This window comes from Thermobia domestica, chromosome 3 (assembly GCF_964235325.1).
Source record: "Thermobia domestica chromosome 3, izTheDome1.hap1.1, whole genome shotgun sequence".
Classification (NCBI taxonomy): domain Eukaryota; kingdom Metazoa; phylum Arthropoda; class Insecta; order Zygentoma; family Lepismatidae; genus Thermobia; species Thermobia domestica.
In genome coordinates this window covers 204,777,729-204,803,628 of record NC_137456.1, presented here as the reverse complement: position 1 = coordinate 204,803,628, position 25,900 = coordinate 204,777,729, and the positions used below count along the sequence as shown (strand labels likewise).

The following is a 25,900-nucleotide window of genomic DNA, read 5'->3' as shown; positions in this document are numbered from 1 at the left end:
TTCAGCAGGTGATTCCGGACACCTGTACGAGAAAAAAAAAGTCCTTTGAACATATGCGAACTGATCAATAGTTTGGGAGACACAGGACGCCGAAAGCGTAGGAAAATTAATTTTAGAGCTCCATAGCTCCACTATCCTAAATGACAGAGCTAAGACGGCAAGGTCACGTCAAAGAAACCGAACCTGCTCTATCCAGAAATGCCTATGCTGAAACGTGACATTCGCGTGCAAGGGATTCCCCAAAGGAAGTGAGGAACCCCAGGAAATTGTCTGTAGAAATGTAGGTCTAAAGTTGTACGGTTCGAAGGTTATACGAACAGCAAGCAATGATTTGTTGTCGGAAATGTCATATCGCCAACATTGTCAATATGGCGCAGGAGTGTACATTTGTTATGTGGAGTTGCATACCTGCAACGTCAGGCAGGAGTTACAACAGGGAAGAATGTGCTCTTGAGTTATTATACATGAGAGAGGAAGTCGTTTGCAATGAATATAAGTAGCACATTATGTAAACAACTCCAATACGAAAACATGTGACTTAGTTGTAACAAAGATGAAAATGGGGTGCAAGAACTCGAAACATATGACATATGAAAGATTACTAAATAAGACAATCATGCACGTGTATTGTACGAGTAGACCAAGTACACAAAACTAGTAAGTCAGCCTTGTCTCGCTGTCTCGTCTCGAAGGTACGTCTCGGTTTTGAAATGAGACGAGACAGGAAAAGTTCTCGTCTCCTAGCAACACTAGCAAGAACTCGAAAAATTTTGAGTTCATGTGGACTCGAAAACACTACGCTGGTAGGAATGGCTTATGTTCTGGGAAAGAATTGAGATATGTAGGGGCCATCCAGATCCAGTTCAGTACAGATACCATTCAGGCATAGGCCTGGTGGTACTGAGGGAAACCCTGACAACTGTCAGGATAGCCGAACCGGAATTTAGCAATGTAAATAGTGTGTGGCATGTACGTCCCTTCAGCATAACGTGCGGGGCGACGGGAGATAAGGTCCTAGATCTTGGAGAGTTTGAGGGTTGGCAGGGTTTCGTTTTTAATATTTTTTGTTACGAACAACGCTTTACAAGGTATAATTGACATTATGTGTACAAGTAATGCGCAATACATTATATTTCCTGTAATTCTTCATGAGAATAGTATTATGAGCGTATGAATTTTCTGACAATATTAGCAAGAATAGCAGGTACTGCCATTTCTTGTGTTTATTTGTACTAGGAACGTATTAAACATAAGATGATAGCACTCCTACTCATGTAAATGTGAAACAATTTACGTACTCACACTATTTTCGTGAAGGATTGCAAGAAATATAATACGTTGTACGTTACTTGGTATAAATGTCATAAATACCGCGTAAAGCTTTGCTCTACGTAAGTAGAAACTACAAGCCAATACTGTACAAATTTTCACTGTCAGTTATTAGATATTTCTGATATGGGTAAATGGGTTTTCAGATAACACAGTTTAGTAGTTACCTCATGAAGTTGTATGAACACTGTATTTCTTGCTTGTGGGTACCAGAGTGTCGTGTTCGTGTTAGTGAAATGCCGTCGAAACTGAATCGTTATTGAAAAGGGTACATCATTTCTCTTTTCTGCTTATTTTTCTCGTATAAATGATTATTATGAAATAGCGTCAGGAAAACGTTTAGTGATCAGAGTGACCACAGCTAAAAATATTTTTTGCCATACAAAAGAGCATGGAAGACGGTTAACATGGAAGAGCATGGAAGAAGATCAATAACCGTCTTCCATTAGACTTGAACGTCCCTTTCAGGAACGAGGCTATACGAGATGTGAACCTACAGCTTATCATTGTATTCGAACCACATGAGCTCCCGCCGTAAATCAAACCCGAGTCTCCCACGTCGAATACATGTGTAGCTAACCATATAGTCACAAAATAACCCAAGTGTCTGATTAAAAATTAATATTTATTGAATGGCTGTAAAATTCCACTTCTATTTAACTTATTCAATCTCAAATAGGAAATATTATCATATAAAAAGAAGATGTAACTCAGTCATCAAAGCCCAGTCTATACTACTATGCTAAATATATGTCTGAGCAAAATACTCTTTTTGCCACGAAAGCTATTGACAAGAAATAATTTTGGGAATACGTATTCTAAAGGTGAGGAAGTTAAAGTATCAACACGACTATCAACTCCCCATTAGAAATAACTGAACAATTTGAGCTTTTTTCAAAATTCCATATCTAAAAGGAGTAACTTTATTCCTTTAATTAGAAAATGTCCAATGTAAGGACGATTAAGTTAAAGGAATGATGTTCAGTGTTTAAACTGTTAACTGAACATAAGGAAATACGTGTTTCAGTGGTTGCAAAAAGTTTGTTCTTAAAGAGAAAAAAGAGGCAATTTCTATAATATTAAGATTTCTGATTCTTTTTTTTCTTTCAGAAAATGTTAAACATGAGAATCTGGTTAAGATGTAGATGTGGAATCCCGCATTTAAACTATTAATTAAAACTAAGGGAATGCGTATTACAGCATTTCCGAAAATTTTTCATCTAGAGAACAATTTGTGTAATATTAAAATTTCCTGTTTTATATTCATTAAACCTTATTGAAACTGTGCAAAGAACGGACACTTTTGCTGGTATTTGATTATAATAAAATGTACGATGTGTCTATAAACGTGAATGCATTCCATTTTGTCATATTATGTACTAAAATAAAACATGAGCTCCTTCCTGGCTAAGGGGTTAGCGTGAGCGTCTTTGGCGTGGGGGCCCCAGGTTCGATTCGCGACGGGATCTCACGTGGTTCGGATTCCACGTTAATCAGTAGGTCCCGTCTCATATAACCTCGCTGTTGAGAGGGACATTAAACTCAAAATCAACTCAACTCGAAAATAAAACAGTAAACATTTTATTCAAAATGCTTCATTTAAGACAAACACATTGAACATATCTTTTAGACGGTATAATTAGTTTGTTATTTTACATATATCTTACATAATATTTACATAATACTGTAAGAATTTATTCAAGAGATTTCCATGTCATTCTATCGATTAATTAAGTCTTTCTAGTTCTAGTTCTAGTTCTAGTTATCTCCCTTTTGGGAGATTTATAAAGAAAATCCCGGCCTTATAGCCCAGTGGACTGCTTCACTAAATTTGTTCTAATTGTTTTTGAAAACGTAGAATAGTATAAAATGGCGCGATCCAATATGGACGAATTCGCCTGTTCTAAGTAGATTTGTTTCCACACGATTTGTAAAATTACTTGGGGGTTAGAGGCTCAGGACTTATAAAAAAGATGTAATAATATATAAAAATTGTAAGGAAACTAAATTTTGTCAAAATTTAAAATTATGAAAAAAAAATCACAATTGCACAATTAAAGGAGCATGATACTCCAGGTGTAAAGATGTCCTTCACCATGTTGTTCCCCCCAATTAAGTCTTTACCTGATAAACATGTTGAATGCGTATGTCTTTGCTGCAATATTTCATATATATATATATATATATATATATATATATATATATATATATATATATTGCCTTTGTTGTTACAAATAAAAGGTACAGGCCACTACACTGAACTTCCTTGCTTTAATTTCTTAAACTAAATCATGTTATTAGTGAAATAGTTATTTTTGAAATACAAACAATATTATAAGGAGTTTTCAGAAAATTTGGTCCTAAGAAATCTCATCCCCAATAGTAAATGCACTTCTGATTTTTTAAATGAGAAATCGACGGTACTTTGCAGCTACCCCGTATCTCAAAAACAAAACAACTTTACGGAAGAAGAAAAGTTTGAAGAAGTTGGATATTAGTTGAAAGTCAGCGACTTTTCTTATGACGAAGTCAATTACGATAACAAATTGACTTCTCGATCAGAAAAGTCGCTGACTTTTAACTAATCTCCAAATTTTTCAAAAGTTTCTTTTTCTTCTCCTGTAAAGTTGTGCTTTTTTTTTTTTAGATACGAGGTAGCTGCAAAGTACTTTTGAAATTATTATACCATATATTAGTGTTATGAATGAACATTTCTTTACGAAACATTAACAAAATCGCACGTGTTTTATATAAGGAAACTGTCAAAAACAGAAACAAAAAAATCACCCTAAGACTGAATTTTCCTTGTGAATAGTTTAATGAGGAGTAATTTACGTAGCATTATGTGATTATTAATGAAATGTTTATTTTTGAAATATATAGAAAATTCACTGAGACATTTTCGAGAAAACCGTCCGGGAAGAAAATTAACCCTCAAAACTAAACTACTTTCTAAACTACTTTCTTTTTTTTTTCAGGACAAATAAGTTATGCCATATTGTCAGATTATATTAACGAAGTGTTTAGTTATGAAATATTAACAAAATTGCCTGAGTTGTTTTTGAGAGAATCGCCGAAAAGAACACTCCAACAGTAAACTATCCCTTTTGAATTTTTCCAACAGAAATGACTGTTCGTATATTGATAAAAAGAAAGAAAGAAAGAAACTTTAGATTTGAATAACACGAGACCCTTTTCCCTCACAATTACATGGTATAATAAAGGAGTATTTACTCCTTAGATTTACTGTGAAAATACAGATTCTTTTCCACGTTTTGAGGTCACATGAAATAATAAAATTAATTTCGATTCATAGCATATAAATGTCATATCAAGTAAGTCGCGTTTACTTATTACCGTAGCACTAGTGGCATTAACCTCGATTCATAAAAGAATTACAAACTGATTCGACATATTCATGACGATAGCTAGGGAGTCTATTAATTTCTTGGAAATCACATTATTTAAATTTAAAAATGAGAAATGAAACAGAAATTCACAAATTATGGGACAATTCTGATTCCGAAGAATTTTGTCGGTACACAATCTCATTCGGACAATTTCGTAAAATAAGGAGACGTATACGAATACTAAACTTACATCACAGTGGATGGCTGTTATGATGTATGAATTATAAACAGAATTGTTAGGGCCGTTTCCGAGAAAATTGCAATTAATTGTCACTCTAGTAAGCTACCGGCACCCTTGTTCTTGGAGATGGGAAGAAAATTCGAATCCTATTAAAGAAAAAAAAACTAATTTTAAAACTTGTTGTGCATACGTTGGATGGTATGGTTTGGGAGAATGTATACATATATCGGGACGAATGAGCATTTAAAAATCATTTTTTTTTCAGCATACAAGGACCATGAAGCGCATAAATCTGTCGAAATCTCATATTTGACCACAACGTACTTTCTTCTTCCCCATCCCAGCTCGAAAATGAAAATAATGTTTTAGAAGATTTTCGCACAAACATTGATGAATTTAAAATAAAAATTAGGGTATTCAGTGTCAAATATGTTATAAGACAACAGACAATTTTATATTTTGTACCAATGTATGAAACATAAGTATAAAATTACTCTTTGGTAACTAAGTCATTTTTGAGATAAAAGTATATACGTAAATATTAATAATTTTGCTAAAATTAGATATTCAAAATGAAAAATTATCCGTAGAAATTACTTATATTACTAATTCATGGCAGAAAATACTGTTTGTTTCTGATTAACCTTATGTGTGAGAGTTTAAAGTAATTAAAGGTTCACCTTTATCTGGAATATTTTGGGAGTTATTTTGATTTAGATTTTCCGCAAAATCACTATCAAATGTATCTTACACAAGTTATCTTATCCAAGAGGCTTCGCTTTGAAACTCTCATATTGCTAATAAACAATGTGACATTAGTAGAAAAAATGAAAGGAGAAAAGAAAATAATAAAACCACATCGCTGCTTGTTTGGTATCAGCGGGTGAATTTGATTCTGTTGTAATAAACCTATGGGTTTATTTTTAAATCCTACAACTAGTTAGTTTACTATAGCTGTAAGTTAAATACAAATTTCTAACTTTTATATTGTGAGAAAGAGCTTATAATAGAGGGATCTGTTAAAAATATAAAATCTTCTACCTTTCGAATGATATCTGAGTCACTAGACTGAATAGCCACCTGGAAAGCTGCTTGTGATCGTGGGTTTTTCAACACTATCCTGCGATACAAGGTGGAAATCCCTTTATCCAAAGCTCTCCTTCTGCGAGAAAATCCACTGTAAATGTCAGTTGTTGTTTAAAGTAACATTTTCGGTTTCTTAGTGAAGATTTGCCCAGAGTCTCTCGTGCTACGCTAAATTCTGTCCAGTTATGTCATGGCATAACCACTTTTCTTTCAGGATGTAATTTGACGTCAAAGATATCAGTAATTCAACAATAAGTAAAAGTATGTAATGAAATGTCCAAGTGAGAAAATTAACTTCTTTCTGGTAATATTAATAATACGCTAAATAGTCTAATTTGACTTTTATTGGTCATGGATTTTTAAAGTGAAAAAGTGCGTTATTACACAAGTTAATGGATACATATTATTCCCTGAATACGTTGGAAACATACTTCTTGAATTTTATTCGGATTAATTTCTTAATGGAATATATGGTTTTAAATGTCCTATATTATCAATTATTTCTATCCCTTAATACTTATGTTGTATAATACTTCGAGTTCTCCTTTGTAATTTAAAGGTAAACATTTGTGGAGAATGTCCAGGTGATTTTAAAAAGAAAAATGTCCCGTTTAAAACAAAAAAAGATTTTCGATGACCCGTTACAACCAGAGCATTACACTGATTGAATTAGATTCAAATCTCAGATTATATTTTAAAGACTAAGAAACACAAGGTTTCAATTAGAAATCAAAACTTGATCAAAGACAGGCTACTAACATCCCAACTACATCTATCTATAATCCGATTTTCTTTCTGAGTTCTGTAACTTATATTATTTCTTTAAATTTTGTACATATGACAGAAAATGTAGAAAACTTCGTCAAACTTAGAGACAATGATACGATACATCTATCGACATATTTTTCTGAATAAAACGAGCAATTAGTTATAAATACAAAGACAGTCTTGGCGTGGATGAACCTAAAATGAACCTTTGGAAATATACATAAGCATAAATCGATCAAATGAAGGAATTCTACTAATCATTACATAAGCAAACACAGAAATAACTTATTAATTACACTTTAAACTGTCACGGGTATTATATATTACACCTAATTTTCACGGAGATGTTTGTATAATTCAATAAGTACGACCTTTGATATTCCATTCGTGTTTATTTAATTTGGATATTAGTTAGGGTTGTAAATGAGCGCGCTCATTTCAGTTAACTCATATGAGCACGCTCGTTTGTCGTGAGTTCTATCATAAGCTAGCTCGCTTTCAAAAAGGTGAGCGTGAGTTGAGTTTAGCTTGAAATACATCCGAGTTTGAGTGCAAAACCACGCTCAACTTTACGCTCAATTCAGGTTTTAGCTATTTTCATATCAAATGTTAATCGTTACTTGTGAGGTTGCTATTTTCCCGACCTGAAGACATATAGAAATAGAAATCTGCTTACAATGATAACGACAAGTGACTTACGATTCTAGAGACTCATAGATCGAGACGGCAAGAAATTTTCTTTTCACTCACGATGAAAGCTTCATGTCGGATTTTCTTATCATCTTAAACTTGGATGGACATAATTTGAAATAATAATGTGAAGGAAAGATTGCCTTGATGATTTATCATTTAAATTAAAATGATTTCATGTTTCAGAAAAAATAAGAAGTAAGTAGTTTTTCTAAGAGGTCAGAAATGCATTTACGGTATTAAATAAGAAAGAACGCATACATAAGAAAACTTCCAGAAAAGTGTGCCAAGAACTACTCAAAATATGACTAAGCTTGCCAATTATTGAACCTTCAAAATTCAAACCAATGTAGTTAGCTTTTGAATCAAGATTTATTGATGATATACTTTTATCCGAAATACATTAAACGATAAAATTCACTATTATTTAAACAAATATCTATTCTAACAGTCTCATTCAAAAAACAAAAACAAGAAATTAAAGCAGTATCCCGTTCAGTTGCACTAGTGTTATATTTATAACCGAGTGTACGTTTTCCGTACTAGAGCTTGTAATTCTGGATCACCGATTGATATATTTTATATTAGTATTTTGTAGAAATGGAAAAAAAAAAATGGAGCGGAAATTTATATTTATATCATCCCTTCTCGCTTAGTGTCTTTGGTACCGAAGTATTGAGTTCGATTGCCGGCGCGAAAGCAACGAACGCACTAAAATGATTCATGTTCCATTTGAAACTCTGTTTACCCCATCTCAACAGAAAAATGGGAAGAACAATCATGCGCTTAAAGGTAAAAACAATTGAGTTTAGTAAAGATGTAGTCAGAACGAAAAAATAAAAGATGTTTTAATTATGGGCGTCCACTTCATACTACAAAGTTGAAAATATAGAAGTGAACGAACAAAGGAGGATAATTTAATGCAGAGGACGAAATTTCGAGTCTGAATCCAGTAGCTAGATCAGGGAGTTACATCGCCATTTTTTCTCCCGCAGATCTAATTAAAAAAAAAAAACGTAAAATATACCAAAAGCTTAGATACCATATAGTCAATTAAGATAGTACATCTAAACAAAACAAAACAAAATAAAAAAAACAAAAACAAATAACTACTGAAAATAGAGATCAAATTCTTATTGCCAAACGAAAATATAGTCAACGTAACATGACGATCAGAAATCATGCTCCCTAAATTAAGATACCTGAAAAGGATCGTGGAAAATGAAATTGACTCATAGAAGAAAGAAATCAAAACAACTTTCGAAATTTTAGATTACGAAAAAGGAATCCGGAAGACGAATTCTGTAGGAGGAAAATATTAGGAAAAGAAATAACTGTTTTCAATGCTCAGAAAGAAAACTGCTGGAAATGGGAAACGAGACTGATCTGTGACGCATAAATGAACAATAAGTGGAATCAAATTATCTCGATTTAGTCTAAGTAGAATCTCCTTTGTCTACACGCAGCTTTGTAGGATCCGCTAAGCCATGGAATTGCTTCTGGAACCCTGGACTGTAATTGCGTCCAAGGTCTTCGTCACTTCTTTCTGGGTAGTAAAAGTATCACCAAAAGGGTCATCTTTCAGTGGTACTTTTCATTTGTTAAAATGTTCACCACAGGGAGACCGGTGTGGTGAGTATGTGGGATATAGTATACCCAATCACTTTACTGGGCTAAAAGCTCATGAAACAACGACTGCATTGTGTGCTAGAGCATTGTCACGCTACGGATTCCAGGGAAGACCATTTTGATACTTCAGTCTCGAAATATAATCTGTATTTTTGTATTAATACAAATGTAAAAAATTGAGAATTTTAATTAACACTATTTTTTAATTCAAGTATACTGGTGTATGTTCGTAACATTAAAAATTTTTAAATTGCTTTAGGAGGGCACAGGAGGAGGGCATCCGTAGAACATACTGACTAATTAAAGTAGTCTTCACTTGAAAGAGTTTGAGAAACACTGCTATATGATATGTGTAAATACTATTATATTTGTCTGTCCAAGATTTGCTTAATAATAATAAGAATGATAAAGACCAATAAATATGAAAAATGTATAAAGTGAGAAAATTAAATAGTAATACTTGTCATTTTGTTACTGAATATAGCAACCTGTTCAATTATATTTTTCGTGCTATTGTCTTACACATTCAATAAGAAAGCGTTATCTCATACTTTACGTCAGAACAGTCATACTCAAAATGAGAAGTGAAAAGATTCTGAACGTACAATATATATATATATATATATATATATGTATTGTCAAAGAGAAGATCGCTTACAAAATATGGAATTTCAATAGAAAACAAATACAGGTATGTTGAACCTAGGGCACTTCCAAGCAGGCAGGATTTCGATAGCGCTCCCTCATCCCTTCAAATTCCGTCCATGCCGTTCGATCCGACGTAGAAAGACAGGGCTGATTGCAGAGAAATGAAAAAAGAGGGAAATTCCTGGGTGAGATCCACAGCGCTGCAGCTTTTATATCAACATCTTCCCTCTTTAGAGAAAGAAGAAGAAGAGATATTCACTTTGAACGATTCTTCACATCATACTATTCTTCACGTGGGAGTCCTGTGTCAATTGCACCGAAGCGTGTATTAGCATTTAGTGTGAGGCCGAACGTGACAAAGGAAGCATACAACTGCTCTATCATCACTAATCAGGAGGCTATTCCATACGACTAATCCAAGCAAAGAGGAGGCTTAATTCAATTTTTTTTCCAGGCCATTGGTGCTCCTACAGCAAGAGTTTGTTATCTATGACTCTTGATTCGATTTTGCGAATTAAGTTCTCCTTGCTCATAGCATATGTTGTCAAAGGCGATAGTAAAAAAGGATGGCTGTCAGCTGATGAATGATGACATCACAGACATATTGGAATACAATTCTAAAGGCTCGTTCTTTCAATCCTTCCAATTTCACTTTGAAATCTCCCCCACTCCCGTTTTCTCTTTCTCCGTCCTCCCCTTCTTTCAATTTCGTTTTCTCTCCCTCGCTTACTCAACCTTTTTGAAATCAGACTCCACCATAATAGAATTACCCACTTTTGTTGGAAACTTCGTCTGAAAACAAAGCACCAAAACACTCCAGGAAAGGAATGAAATCATTAAGTTTTCCAACGGTTCGATGTTTGTGTAAGGTTATATATATATATATATATATATATATATATATATATATATATATATATATATATTAGGTAGGATGAAGTAAGTACGTAAAACCTTAAGTTGAGCTTACTCTTTAGAGTACTCAGAACAATGAATATTCGGGTTTCTTAGAAATAGCATTAATTAAATTGACTAGGAAGATTTCCTCATGCGGAGCACATAATATATACTTATTATTTTGCTGGAATTCATAAACTAAATTTTATGGAATGGTTAGAGGTTTAGGAAACAGTTATCACCAATTATAGTGATCGGAACAAGTCGTGAAGCTTGACCTAAATCTACCAATTTCAGCATCCAATATAACGCAAAGGTGTGTCCCGGTCGTCAATCCACATCCATGAAATTTTGTCAATCCCGTCTCTCGTGCTATACGGAGAACATCTTCCGAGGGTATAGTATTGTCTGATTGTCGCTAAGTTTCGTTTTACTTATTTTTGTTTTGCTATTATTATTATTAAAGTTTAATTGGAATATTTGTTGGTGTTCGTGTTAGTTGTTGACTTTTACAAATCAGATGAGTTGTTGATGGATTTGATAGTAATTTGAAGTCATGTTTGTTGTTTGTTAGTCTTCAGCGAATAAAATTCAACATTTCAAGTTTTATATAACTCACTCTTAATCCTAATGCCGAAAAGGGGTTTAAAACCTACAATGTGGATTATAGATTAGTAGTTTAAAATCTAGCCATTTTGTGCGCAAAAAAAGCTTATTTCTGAAGGCCATCTAGCCTATTTTCTTCAGAGGTTGTTGGCAACACTGATCACACGTGAGAAAAAGCAGTTGTGTGATTGGTGTACAGCCTGGATTCACGAGTGTACGCTGTGACTATAGTACGTTGACTAAAGGAATAACTACCCACAAAATGGCTAAAATTAGATTTTAAATATGTTTATGAACCTTTGCTTGTATTGATAAACAAACTCGTATATTATACACTAAAGTTTTCTGCTCTAAGAATTTGGTCCTTTTGGTTACTACTAGCTGAAATGTCCATTCTTCACAAGGGGGGGTTTTATGATAAATAACTGAAAGTAAAGAAATAAGAGTAATAAATAATAACGAAGAGCAACATATTTAGCCTTTCCTTTATGTAAGCCCGCATGACATGTATTATTTGTTGCATACAAGTAAGGAGTTCTTAGAAACAACCAGAAAGTGTATACATTTTGACACCTTCTGTCAACTCCCTCTTGAGTCGAAAACCGAAAAAAGGACTTTATAGTCGATTAGATGTGATGAACAGGTATCAATGTACAAAATTTAAGGGCTCTAGGTGACTCCTTTGTGTGCTATATTCTAATAAAGACACACGTATTATTTTATTTATTAGTATTGATAGTCGGTGATTCTCATTAGTCAGTTAATTATGTCATGTTGTTTAGAAGTCCATGAAACTTTTTTTAAATAATGAGAAATTAATTACGCAACTGATCATGACCATTCTTATCCTGATTCAGGATTTTTTTTATATATATATTACTCGGAAAAGTCCGCGTGCACAGTAACCATAGTTTCCAGCTAGGAGACAATTGTAGCAAATAACTGATTTCAAGCAGTATCTGAAGGAGGAATTTCTATTCCGCAGCAAAGAAATTATCCCTAATCTGATCGTGCTCAAATTAGGTTACCAGTATTTTCACAATATTACTTTCACCCTTTGTGTAATGGAACTTTCCCCGGAGAAATCTTCTGAAATCATTACTGGTAGGAAATATGGCGTTCAGTAAACAGTATCATTTTGTGTTCAGGAGTACGCAAGAACCTCGTTCGTTGTGATTGTGCAATGACAGTTGCGAGCAGGGGTAAAAGAGGATCTGAAAAGGTCTGGGGATGGTAGGTAGCGGCATGACGTCATGTCATCCCCGTGACTATCTTTGCCCATTGTAATTTTTTAGGAACTGGGGGGACGCCGTACATATTTTTGAAGGTGGGGGCCGGCGTTCCCATGATTCCCTCTCACTTTTACCCCGGTTATGAGTAAAATTCCAGCAAACACCTGTTTAGAATACTACAAAGAAGTTGCATGGAAATTCAGATATGAAAGCTGTTGTGCGCAGTTTCTCGGTAGAGATTTTCAGAAACAAACTCTATGAATGTTGTTAGACAAGGTTACCAGTACAGCATCCTCAAGTCTTACACACTTGCAAGTCTCAAGCTTACCATCTCGCATTGAACTCTTCATAAGAGACCCAAGTATAAATCAGGTTGGCTTCAGATGCACCAGAACCTCAGAAAAAAGTATAGCTATATAATTTTTGCATTGCAAAACAGATGTAAAATTGATCGGTTTGCAGAAATATCTTGAGAGATAAAACAATTTTCTATCTTTCTGGAAAGGTGAATCAGTGCAACAAGAACTCACTGAAATACGTCATTACTTTGATGTTCCTCCATTGGGGTGAGTATCTTGAATATAAAGAAAACGTGGCCGACGCCACAGTTGAGTGAAAACAATAATGACTACATCTTTCAACAAGAAAGTTGTCCGGCTCTCACCATAAATATGTGAGGGTATACTGCAACTGTATTGCTGCTGCTGTGGCTCTGATTGACCATGATATATTTGACACGCATATGAGTCTAAGTGGATAGTCAGCTTGAACCCAATTGAGATTAGTGAATGTGAAACCAAGTGCGAGTGAGCAGGGACTAATTGAGACTAGTGAGCGCGACACCAATTGAAAGAAGTGAGCCCAAGTGCGAGTGAGGGCAAACTCAAATGAGACTAATAAGCCTGAGCGTGAGTGAGTGGAAGGCCAATTGAAACTAGTGAGCGCGAATCCGAGTAAGAGAAGGAATCCAAAGCGGAAGTAGGTGAGAGTCTAATCTAGACTAGTGAGCGCGAGGCCTATTAAGAGAAGTGAGCACGAACGGAAGTGCTCGTGAGTCAAAGCAAGGGAAGAAAGCCTGAATAGGAATGAGCTTGAGCCCAAGTGAGATTATTGAGGGATAACCGAATTGAAAGAAGTATGACCAAGCAGAAACGAAGACACGCCCAATTGAAAGAAGGAAGCCCGAAAGTGAGTGAGCACTAATCCGATTGAGATTAGCGAGCGCGAGACCGAGTGAGAAATATGAGCCTGAGCGGTAGTGTGCGCGAGTCCGAGTGAGAAAAAAAGAGCCTGAGCGGGAGTGTGCGCGAGTCTGAGCAAGCCAATGCACAACGGCTGTTTATGAACCGTACAAATAGGAATAAATAAGTTCTTGAATTTCCTGAAAACCAGTTCCGGACGCGGAACTGACAGATAGATATATATACAGACTGTTCCATAATTCGTGTAATTTTCTACACCACTGGGAGAAGATTAAATTTTCACACTATTAATGTAAAATTTGGCACTCTTATTGAGAAATATCTCAATTTTTCGAATTTCTAAAGGAAATAGGAGAAAATTACTGTGTAGTCCCCCTTTTGAGGGTGTAAACACAAAAGTTCATTTTCCTTATGGGAGATTCAATGTTAAATTTTGGAAGCAGTTTTCTCCGATAATTATTCGTAAAGAATTTGGGGCAAATGAGTTGTATTCGTTACAAAATGCAAAAACACTCATTCACAAAGCTAGTAAAGCCGTCTCAAACGTTATTTTGGGAAGGCAAGGTGCGTAAAAAGGTGGAGGGTGATGGTTACCAAAATCCCAAAATTTATTTTCGGAATGCCAGTAAACGTCAGATTAATCACGAATGTCACAGAATTAATGCTCCAATGCTCCTTACATGTAAGAATGACTGATAATGGAGCTACAGCCCCCTTTCAAAAATAAGAAAATCACCATAAATATCCTTAGTAGGGACATACAAAAAGAAGGTACGTATTTTTTATTAATTAATGTAAAATTTGGCGTCATTGTAGCAAAAGAGTATGCGTTTTTCAAATCTGGAATGCTATTTTGGTAACGCACCGACTTAGGGGGGCACAGGAGGCGAAGCATTAGATGGTGGATATTTATAAAAATTCAAAATTTTGTTCTGGAAATGCTAGTGAGCATCAGATTTTTCACAAATGTCACAGAATTAATATTTTCATGCTCCTTACATGTGCCAGTGACTTATTTGGGGCTATAGCCCCCTTATAAAATAAAAAATACCATAAATATCTTTAGTAGGGACATACGAGAAGAAGGTATTTTTTGTCAATTAATGTGAAATTTGGCATCGATGAAGCAAAAAAGTATGTATTTTTAAAATCTGGAATATTATTTTAGTAACGCACCGCCTTAGGGGTGCACAGGGGCGAAGCATCAAACGATGGATTTTTTAAAAATTCAAAATTTTGTACGGAAATGCCAGTGAGCGACAGATTATTCACAAATGTCACATAATTAATATTCTAATGTTTCTTGCATGGTCAGTGACTTACATGGGGTTATAGCTCCCTTTCAATAATAAAAAAAATCATCATAAATATCCTTAGCATTGACATACGGGAAGAATGATTTTTTCTCAATTAATGTAAAACTCGGCGTCGGGTTAGCAAAAAGTTATGCATTTATCAAATCTGGAATTTTATTTTGGTAATGTACCGCCTTAGGGGGGCACAGGGGGTGAAGCATAAGTTATTGGATCTTCATAAAAATTTCATATTTTATTTTGGAAAATCTAGTGTGTATCAGATTGATTACAAATAATACAAAATTAATATTCCGATGCTCCTTGCATATGCCAGTGACTGATCTTGGGCTACAGCCACCCTTCTAAAAATTACATAATTTACGGTAAATATTCTTAGCAGGGACGTACGGGAAGGAGGTAAATATGCTTTACAATTAATGTGCAATTTGTCATTATTGTAGAAGAATGTCTTGATTTTTTTGAAAATTTCGAATCTAATGTAAATGAATATCGTCTCTCAGTGTAACAGATTGAGGATATAGCTTTGTGTTTTTGGCATCACTGGAATATAATCAAATAATTTTGCGCTTTTAACAACCAAATTGGACTCTTCTTATAGCATAAAATCACACATAAAGTCACCAGCATATTTTCTGCACAGTTAAGCAAACCAGCTCGAAATAGAACACAAAATAACAATGGAAAATGACGCAGGTACCACGAACGAAAAGATCTTAATGAGAAGTAATATTTTAAAAATTAAAATTTTGTTTTCTTTATTCATAGAAAAAGTGTATCTTTTCCCTACTTCTTCCACAATAACTGTATGATCCCACTTTCCACGCAGTAGCCTACTCGTATACTTCACATGTAACCACGTCAGGATATCGTATACTATGGACACATGGTTGCAGTAAAAACAAATGTCTCGCGAGGAATAAGGATCAGGTTGAGTAAGGCTATACCATAAAGCCAAGAAAACATATTATCCCTTTCTAAAAACAACATCTTTTCTTTGGCTCAGTTGTCATTAACTAAATTGCTTAAAGATTTCATTAATCTAAGTGTAAGACGGATAAAATGAAATTACTTTTATTCAGCATACCCTCATGAACAAGCAAGACATGAATGAATTAATGCGATTTAGTAGAGCCACTGTGAACACCTTCTCCAACATATCTGGATGACTACGCTCTGGACAATTCTTTGTTTTATGTTGCCCAATAAGGAGGAATGGCCGTAATAAAATTCCAGACGCATGCACTATCATAGGTACAAGCGAAAGAGTGTTATTGTATTTTCTAACTAAAAATGCAAATTTACCCATGTGACATTCCCATTAGGTAAAAGAAATGTCTTTTACATATATTACTCCATATTTAATATTTCAATAATTTTAAGAGCCTTATTAATAATTAAAGATTTGCAGACGATATGGCGCTTCTTGCAGAATCTGAAATGAAAATCAATAAAATGTTGGAAAAAATGAGAAAGGGCTTTGAAGAATATGGGATGAAAATAAATGTTAGAAAGACAAAAGCCATGGTGATTGGAACGAAGGGGTCTGTGTCAAATATAAAAGTATGAGGGGAGAAAATAGAACAAGTGAATAGTTTTCGATACCTGGGTAGTATTCTTAGTAATGACATGAAATGCGAACGTGAAATAAAAGCAAGGATAGGAATGGCGAAAGAAGCCTTTAGGAAGAAGAAAAGTCTGTTTTGTGGGACCTTGAATAAAGAGTTGAGAAAAAGACTCATAAAGTGCTTCGTGTGGAGTGTTGTACTGTATGGGGCGGAAACGTGGACATTACGTAAAGGTGACGAAAATCGACTGGAAGCCTTCGAAATTTGGGTGTGGAGAAGAATGGAAAGAATTAGTTGGGTCGAGCGGAAAACAAATGAGAGAGTGTTAGAAATGGTGGGTGAGAAAAGAAACATTTTTAGATATTATTAGAAAGAGGAAGAGAAACTGGTTGGGACATTGCCTAAGAAGAAATTGTATCATGAGAGACGTCCTAGAGGGTATGGTGGCAGGAAAGAGAGGGAGGGGGCGAAGGAGACTACAATTAATGGATGATATTAAAACAGAAAGATCATACGCGAAGACGAAAAGGTTAGCGGAGGACCGTGGAGCATGGAAGTTTCTCAGCTGCGGCAAGTGACCTGCCAATAAAGGCAGAGTACCTATGATGATGATGATTAATAATTAACTTTCTCTTAGTCTCAAGAACGACGTTTAATAGTATTTATGAAGTTAATAATTCTGCCTTTATGGAGTTAATGATCACTAAACTACGTAGTATATTTTGAATTGCAATTTATGTGTACTACAACATATTCCTTGTGTTGTAGGTTAGAAATTGGAAAATATATGGAATAAATTGCTAGGCCTATACATACAGTACACCTTCCCTTTTAAAGTAGACATTGGAAAACTCTGAAACACGTATTTAATTAACACGTCTTTACACTTATTGAGTTTCGAGATACAGTCACATTATTTTAATAATTGCAACTACCCTTTTTCTTCCCTTTAAAGAAAAAACACTTAAAAAGCACTGATAGAAGTCTTTAATTATTTTAAATTAAAAGCCTAAATACCACATTTCATATCTCTAACCTGAACAGTTTTTTAGATATGGCCATCTTATTTTAACACTTGCAACCCCGACTTTTCTTCTACGCGACTTTTCTTCCCTTATAGAAAAAATGTCAGAAAACGCTTAAACAAGTCTTTAATTATTTTAAATGAAAAATCTAAATACCACATTTCATGTCTCTAATGTCTCTAACCTTCAGTTTTCAAAATGGTCATCTTACTTAAAATAGTAATGTCCCCTCTTTCTTTCTGCCATTTTATGATAATATTTTTCATCCTTCTTTCTACTTTCCTCGTCGCATTTCTAAAATCCTTCTTTGTGTAACATTACATCACAAACCTTATATTCTGTCCAAATTTCAAGCTTTTAGCTTTTTAGGTTAGGTCGTAAAAACTATTATAAGTCTATCTAATCATACCGTTATATTATGCAACATTATAAGACATTATCCTATAAAAATTTCCTTATACTTGTAATATTTAAAGTCATAACTATTAAGCCTAACTTACTTTTAAATAAAGTATTATATGTACTCATGTCTAAAATTATTGTCGCATGTCTATAAATATGTAGGAATATAATTTGATAACGAATTCACCCGGTATTTCTTATAATGTTAGTATGCGTATAATTGGCAGAGACATGTATGTGTCAAATTTCATGTCAAAAAAGCAGTAAATAAGAAAAATGAAACGAAAATAAAATTTTCTTGTCCATTTAGCAACATTTTGTTTTACTCATTCTAATTCGCGTATTTACAATTCTTTTCCTATGAAATTTACCACAAATATACATTTTCCGATTATACACATGGTATCAGTATTAAAAGTACCCTGCAAAATCATTATCAAATTATATTCTTACAAGAAGACAGTTATAGATATGCGACAATCATTTTGGACATGACTGTACTTACATTCCCACAGATATTTGTTTCTATTTCTTCGAAAGACGAGCATCACTAATAATGTTACATAATATACGTATGATTCTTTTTTGTTGGTCCGAATCCTTAATTTTGAAAAGATTGCAAATCGTCTACTCTTTTCACATATATCACTCTAGATGCCTCACTTTTCTTTAGTAATACCCTACGATCATGCACTAACAAAAAACGAAAAAGACTTTTTTTTTAATTGTTTTATTTCAAATAGTACTCTTCGGATTTGGTTTTTACACCAGCCATATGGGAATTTCTCCTTTATTTCTGAAGAAAATGACCTGTTCTTACGATGTTCGTATAGTGAAGTATTCCTAATTGTCTTCGATGCTAAAGTCACAATAATCGGTCTTTTTTTCTCTTCTTGAAGTGAGAACTATCTGAATCTCTACAGATTTTATTTCTATTTCACATGTTTTTACCACTTCCACCACCATCTCCTCGGTATTTTCTTTTTTCATTTGAGGGACTCCAACAATTTCTAAATTTCAAGTGCATCATAGTTTTTGCGTGGATAATAATGAGCAGGAAGAAATGCGGAGAACTCTTGACGAGCAGATGGTGGCAGGGTAACATCTATTATTCATCCGTTAAAAAAAAATCAAACTTCTATTTTCACGTTGTATACACTGTGACAAACCAAATTTCTTCACGTGATGTCATTATGATACTGTTAGCTTTTATTTTTATTATTATAATTAGCATATGTCTATTCCTCATTCTTGAATGTAGAAAAAAGCAAATAAAACAAAATCAAAACAAATATATAAATAAAATTTGGTGTACATAAAATTTCCCTTCACCCATCGTTGTTAAGTTTTCCTAAGATTCTACAAATTTTCACGATCACTAACTACAAAGAGACTGTAAAAGTTTCTTCCCAAAGTATTTTATGTAAACCCTCTGTGAAATGTCAAATTTATTGAGGTTCTAAAAATAAATTTTCTTCACAGGAAAATGGAAAGAGTGGCACAAACAGGTGTATTAACGCGATTTTCTATATTGGAAAAGAACGCAATGCATTAGCTCTTTAGAGGTCTCTTTCTTGTGAAAAAAAATCTACCCACCTTCTCTCTTTAAAGAACCATGGTTGCGTAACAATAAGTAGAAGATTAAATACCGTACTTTCCCTCGAAAAGATTCCAAGCTAGTCAAAAAATATTCATATTTGTTTGATATAATTTCACTTGTAAATAAGAACGCAGGATTTTTCAAGGAGCGGAAGGAAGTAATTTTTTAACCGTGCGTATTTTATTGAAGTTAACTTGATTATATCGACAGTATGTAGATTTTTTGTCATAATAGAAACACAAATTCAGATAGCTGAAAACTGGCTAACATAATTCTTAAGTTTTCTCATGAACTATCAATAGGACTACGAATTTCTAAACTGATATTACTTTTGACTGAATGCATATAAAGAGGACAATGTTTACTTTCTTAGCACGTTAATCTGTGTAAGAAACTGCACATTTGCCGAGAACATTTAATGCAAATGCATTGAACAATTGTAATTGCGTGTTAAATGATTCTTGTACGTGTCTTATTGAATGCTGGAATTGTTTCATTTGAAAAAGTAATGCTTTATTTTATTTTATATATAGATACATTTCAGTGTTTTCATTGGTTTAATTTATACTTTTCTGACACTTGAATTAGAACGTATATATTTACGTAATAAGGTGTATCTCATAATGCATATTAACATATTAAATTTTATTTCCTGTTCTTAGTGTTCTCTATCTGTATTTGTTTCATAAGAGATTTTAGTCGATACATTTTACAAGCTATGGGATATTTTCGTAAAAATAACACAAATAATACAGTACTATAATTAGGTGAGAGTTAGTATACGTAATAGAACCAACCAGTGATATTCTCATCTAAAGGTTAAAACCGTCGTAGTTCGAAAAGAAACAATCCTTCTTCAGTTGAGAGTAAATGGAACACAATTGTCAAATAGCGTTTTTCAATACCACTTGTATACAATGGTATTTAATATAAGAGATATTTGAGTATCACAAACGCTGTCATGCTCACCACAAAATCTCGTTGTTCTCCTTGAATGCAGACCGAGTGTCGGGGTAAAAGGGTCATGGGAGATCTAATGCCGCACTGCGGACAGCAGGACAACGAGACATCCCGAAAATTCGTCCAACACAACACATACACACACACATACATATAAATGTTACACAAAAAATGAACTACTACGATTTTTCATTGTCATTTGTATTTACTTTCACGTTTGTTGTAACTGAAACTCCAGCTACAGTCCCTGCTCTTAGCTATGCTAAAAGGCGAAGCTTAAAGAGGAGAAGCGGTTGATTCACTTCTTCCATTCTTGCAACTACATAACAATTCAATAAATGATGATAAAAATCTTCAGATAATTGTTATAGATAAGAAACATGTTTTATTTATTTTAATTTATTATTATTATTATTATTATTATTATTATTATTATTATTATTATTATTATTATTATTATTATTATTATTATTATTATTATTATTATTTTACTAGTTCCTTATACCTTGAACTTGCCTCTCATGATTAAAATTTAGTGAAATTTTGTCTCATCTCAAAGAGTTCTGTAAAGATTCATTTTACTAAAACTGTAACCTTGGATACAACAATATTAAAGTAATAAATTTCCCAACTAGACACAAGAAAGCAAACGCCTTCTATAACGAAACTCTTCACTCATAGTTTTGAATATCGAAAGCAGAAGCTTTCACTTAAACAATCTGAAACACAAAATAATACCTAGGTATTTTGAGGACGTTTGTATTTTTAATAGGTTCTTTCTTGAAAATGACATAAGTGAATATTCACATGATGCGATATGATATTTTTATTGTACCCAAGATTAGACTTTATAATTTCATTTCACTACTCATCTTATGTGAGACGTTGACCTACAACAAAGTGGAATCTGAACCATATCTACCCTATCAGACTCGAGGCCGAAACTACATACAAGATAAGTGATAATCACTTTGCTACCCACGAGCTCAATGACAACAATCGAAATGAACATATAAAGTGTTTAGGTCCATGATCGTACATACTTACGGATCTGGTTCATGGATGATGAAATATCAGTAAGACTTATTTCGGAACCTTGTTAATTGATGTATCACAGTGAAAATCTGGGTAATGTATGTATTGTTACTTACTTCTCGCTAGCAATGTATTGATAATCCATTTAATCCATTTCTTCACTCCAGCTCCCTGATTTCCAGTTGTTCATAGTTTTAAAAAATATATTAAAGAAACAGTACACCTTACGCCTGACCTAGTGGTCTAGTGTCCAGCGCAGCTGCGCTACGCAAGTGGACCAGAATCTACCATTTAGCATAACACAAACATATGTCGAGAAAATTAATTTGCATGACCATTCATCCATATAGTAGAACCTTATCTGATGAATTATTGGCTCAAAGGGTCAGGGCTGAATTTTAAACTTAAGTTTTCTAGGAAATGTTTCAAAGATATTCTTTCTTTTCCCATGCTCTTATTACAATAAATGGCTTACATATGAAATAAATTCGAAAATCACAATTATATTTAAAAAAACAGTTCTATTTTATTCTTATTTCATAAAGTAACTTGACTCATTAATGACGCTATATTAAGTCATACAATTTATCCATTTCTTTCCAAAATATTTAGAAAGACTCCACAAAAGTAAAAGTACGTTTGTTGAGAATATGACACATCACGTATTGATGCACATGATATTCATGAACATCATTTTATTTATGTTGCTTAATTTATTAAAGAATGCAACGACAATTGCAGTTGAGAGAACAGCTTGAAACTTTATCCAGTTCACTATATTTATTTATTTATTTATTTATTGTTTTTCATTTTGCGACCTTTGGAGAGTTTTTCGAAACGTAAAGACTGTGAACATAAACAGCCATTTAAATCTTGTACAAATTCGTCTGTTTTTTTAACGTTTTTTAATTAATTCTTTCTATTAACAAAAACCAAAATCAATCACTATTACGACATTGATGATTCGTGATGATAGTCCACTATAGGTATACTAAAACAAAATATCTTATCCTTCAGTTTAGTACATTGTAAATCGAATGATAGAATTGCGCTTTGTCAAACAAAGTGTGGTCGAAAACTCTTTTAGGATGAATTCATTTTTAAGAAAATTATAAACAATCAAACTTGTTCGGTAGTACTCACGAACTTTACGTTACCATCATGTACTTCATATTGATATTTTCAATTAAGTCACTTTTTAGGTAAGAAGTGGGCAAATACTTTCATTAATAATCTTAACGTTAATTATTAATATTACATAAGGTTGTATACTGTTAGTAGTGTTGACAAATTACGTCCTCATATACTTTTCAAGATTTTCTTAATCTGAAATGCTGGGAAAAAGAAATCACGCACAACTTTCTGTGATAAATTTAATATCATAGTGTCAATCATTCAACCAAGTGACATACCAGATTGTTGCAGGAATAAGCCGCAAACTTATCACAAAAGTGACTATTACTTCTTTCAAGCTGTCAGAAATCAAGGTATACCTTTAATATTAACAAGTAGTGTCATATAGATGGTTAAAACTTGAAATCATACCGTGTATGTACTGTATTATTTCTTTTTATTTTTAAAAAAACTGAAACTTGAATAAAAATTCAAACAAAATTTTCTAAATTTTAAACTACTTTTAACAAAATGAAAACACTATTGGAGCAAATATTTACGAAAATATTACTAACAGAATAATAGTAAGGGTATTAGCAGCAAATGTATAGTCCAGAAGCTAATCAGAACTTCGCAGATTTTTTTCTCTTGGTTTTAGTACACAAAATGTTTCTGAAGATATCGATTCCTTTGTTATTTTATTGTATCTGTTGGATGGTGCGACTACTGATAGTAGTCTTTAATATCGACTACTTCTTACTGGAACCCGAAGTCTTAACTCCATCATAAGAATTTAAATTCATAGATTACCATTAACAATTTTAAAGAGTAATTTCATGTCTATTATGTTTCTCTGAGGAAAATTTTCATATCGTGAGAGTTCTAAATTGTGATTTAACTAATGTGGTGTAGCTTTAGGTACATACATATTTAATACGCTGTCAATCATTGTAAAACCAAATTCACTGGCAGTATTCCCAGTTCAGAGTAATATTGACTTTTTGAAGATGTGTGTGATTCCTTAAATCTGTTAATAGAAGAGGGTACATAAAATCCGTGTGTCTGTACAACAGGACAAGTGTGGACGAAAAAATGAAATGAAATCTTTAAGTTTTACGTCCCACGGTTATGCCGGTGAGGCTAAAGGAGACGGTGATAATGAGAGATGAATGAAAATGGTGGAATGAAGAAAGTGGGAGGAAACGGGAGAACCCCGAGAAAACCCACGAGCACGGTGTTTGTCCACCACAAAGTTCACTTGGCGGGGGTTGGGATCGAACCCGGGACCCCAAGCACCAGAGGTGAACGCTCTACCACTGAGCCACCGCGCCCCCACAAGTGTGGACGAGTGTAGAGTTCATTGTTTTAATAACATAAAATTTAATACAATTAAATTGTTGTGTAATATTCTGAAAGATTGAAGTCCAATATCTCTTGAATGTAAAGAAAATATTTAGTATTGTAATTCTTAGCTCAGTTTCGTAATAAATTTATTCTAAAATATTTAAAATTTGAAATTACAAATCATTACTTATCAGAAAAATCTAAACATTCAAAATCCGAACTAATAACAGCTATAGAATTTTTATACATACAAATTGCTTGAATGATGTTTAAAATTCTTTAAAGAAGAATTCGTTGCTGATTTTCAGCAATAGGAAATATGATCTTTCTCTCATTGTTGTTTTACGCTATACCTGAAAATGGTACTTTGGCTTCATTTATTTTGTAATATTTCATGAAATCTAAGAAGTTATCTTGAAATCGATATAAAATAACAGAAGAAATAATATGTACTGTATCTTTCCAGTACAGAGATTACATAGCTGGTCAAACAAAGTGGATAGCTAGATACTTTTCAACATAAGTAAGAATTGACACTTCCTGTAAAACGTGTGGAACAATTGAAAACTATTCTGTAAATTTTCTATTTATGGGATAGTCGATCATTATGATATTCATGTTACTAACTTCAGGAATACTGTCCAGCCAATATATAGGGAGTTTGGGAGTTGAATCCCGATTACTAATTTAATTAAATTGTTTCTACTTAAATTATACTGTATAATTGCTAGTTGAAAATAGTGAGACATTCTTACCTTGAGAGAGGAATACGCAAGTGTTGCCCGATGGTGTGGTGTGGTATCCCGAGTGCTCAGACTCACCCTCGGCTTCGGGATACGCGACTCTCATTTGCCTCAAAGTCGCCAGCCCCAGCGAGTGGTGAAGGGACGGACCACGAGGAGGCACCTCAGGTGGGGCAGGCTCTGGTGGGGAGTCTGGCAAATCTGAAAAAGAAAGAGAGAGAGCTATAAGGCATTCCCAGATATGCAATTATATACACTGGTATACAAACCTTAAATATAATTAGAGAAGTTGTATGCAGCCGAAAAGAGTATTGTGAGAACGGATAGCGCGTATTGCTTGTAAGGTGCATTGAACCAGCTGTGGCAAGCGTTAGCCTGACCCTCTATGGGAAGAAATTGAACACTAGCTCTTGGAGCCGAAATGTGCGCACTCAGCGTAGGTCTGTTCTAGTGGACAGAGAGTACAGTCGATTTGAATGTGGCATTAGACAGCCGTAATATTTCACAAAGATGTCGCAAGATTGGATGCGTTCAACAAGGGTCGCATCATTAAGCGCTTGAAACGATGTGACACACAGACAGCAATAGCACGAGTTATCAATTTCTCACAAAGTGTCGTGTCCAGGTTGTGGAAACAGCTAATCATCACAGGAAATCGCCCGTAGGAGCAGCGTAAATCGTCTACGTGTGACAGCTCAATAATGGGAATGATATCTGACCGTAACTAAGCGTCGCAAGGGGACTGTGCTTACAATACAACTGTTAGCGGAGCTTGCAATCGCACCAAACTGTATACCGGATAGCTCTGGATTGTTCTCCGTGAGAAGCGGAATCAGCTGCCCAATAGCTACTCAACATCCGAACCTCCGGCATAAAACGTCGATGACAGACATGTGTCGCTATTCGGGGTGACCATACCCCGTATTAACCTGTTTGCTATACCGGTAGTACTTTTCACAGTGTTTTTGTCGTATGTGAGTTCTAGTACATTTTTTTGCGTTTGCCCCGTGTGACCTTTTGCTTCCAAGGTTCTTATAAGTGTGGTCTATTCCATGAGCAGTATGTGCGGTGTTTTCAGATTATGGAATGGTGGCTGTTTACAATGTGATGTATTTACGT

At 34.1% G+C, this 25,900-nt stretch overlaps 1 protein-coding gene across 3 annotated transcripts in view; it reads right to left on the bottom strand.

Annotated features, from left to right (window-relative positions):
• Ten-a (Teneurin-a transmembrane protein) overlaps positions 1-25,900 on the bottom strand; it is a 1,171,522-nt gene that overhangs the window by 941,064 nt on the left and 204,558 nt on the right. For all 3 annotated transcript variants that reach the window (XM_081752112.1, XM_081752114.1, XM_081752113.1), the window contains one exon: positions 24,794-24,982. In XM_081752112.1, the coding sequence (XP_081608238.1) occupies positions 24,794-24,982 (189 nt within the window). The remainder of the gene's footprint in view (positions 1-24,793; positions 24,983-25,900) is intronic.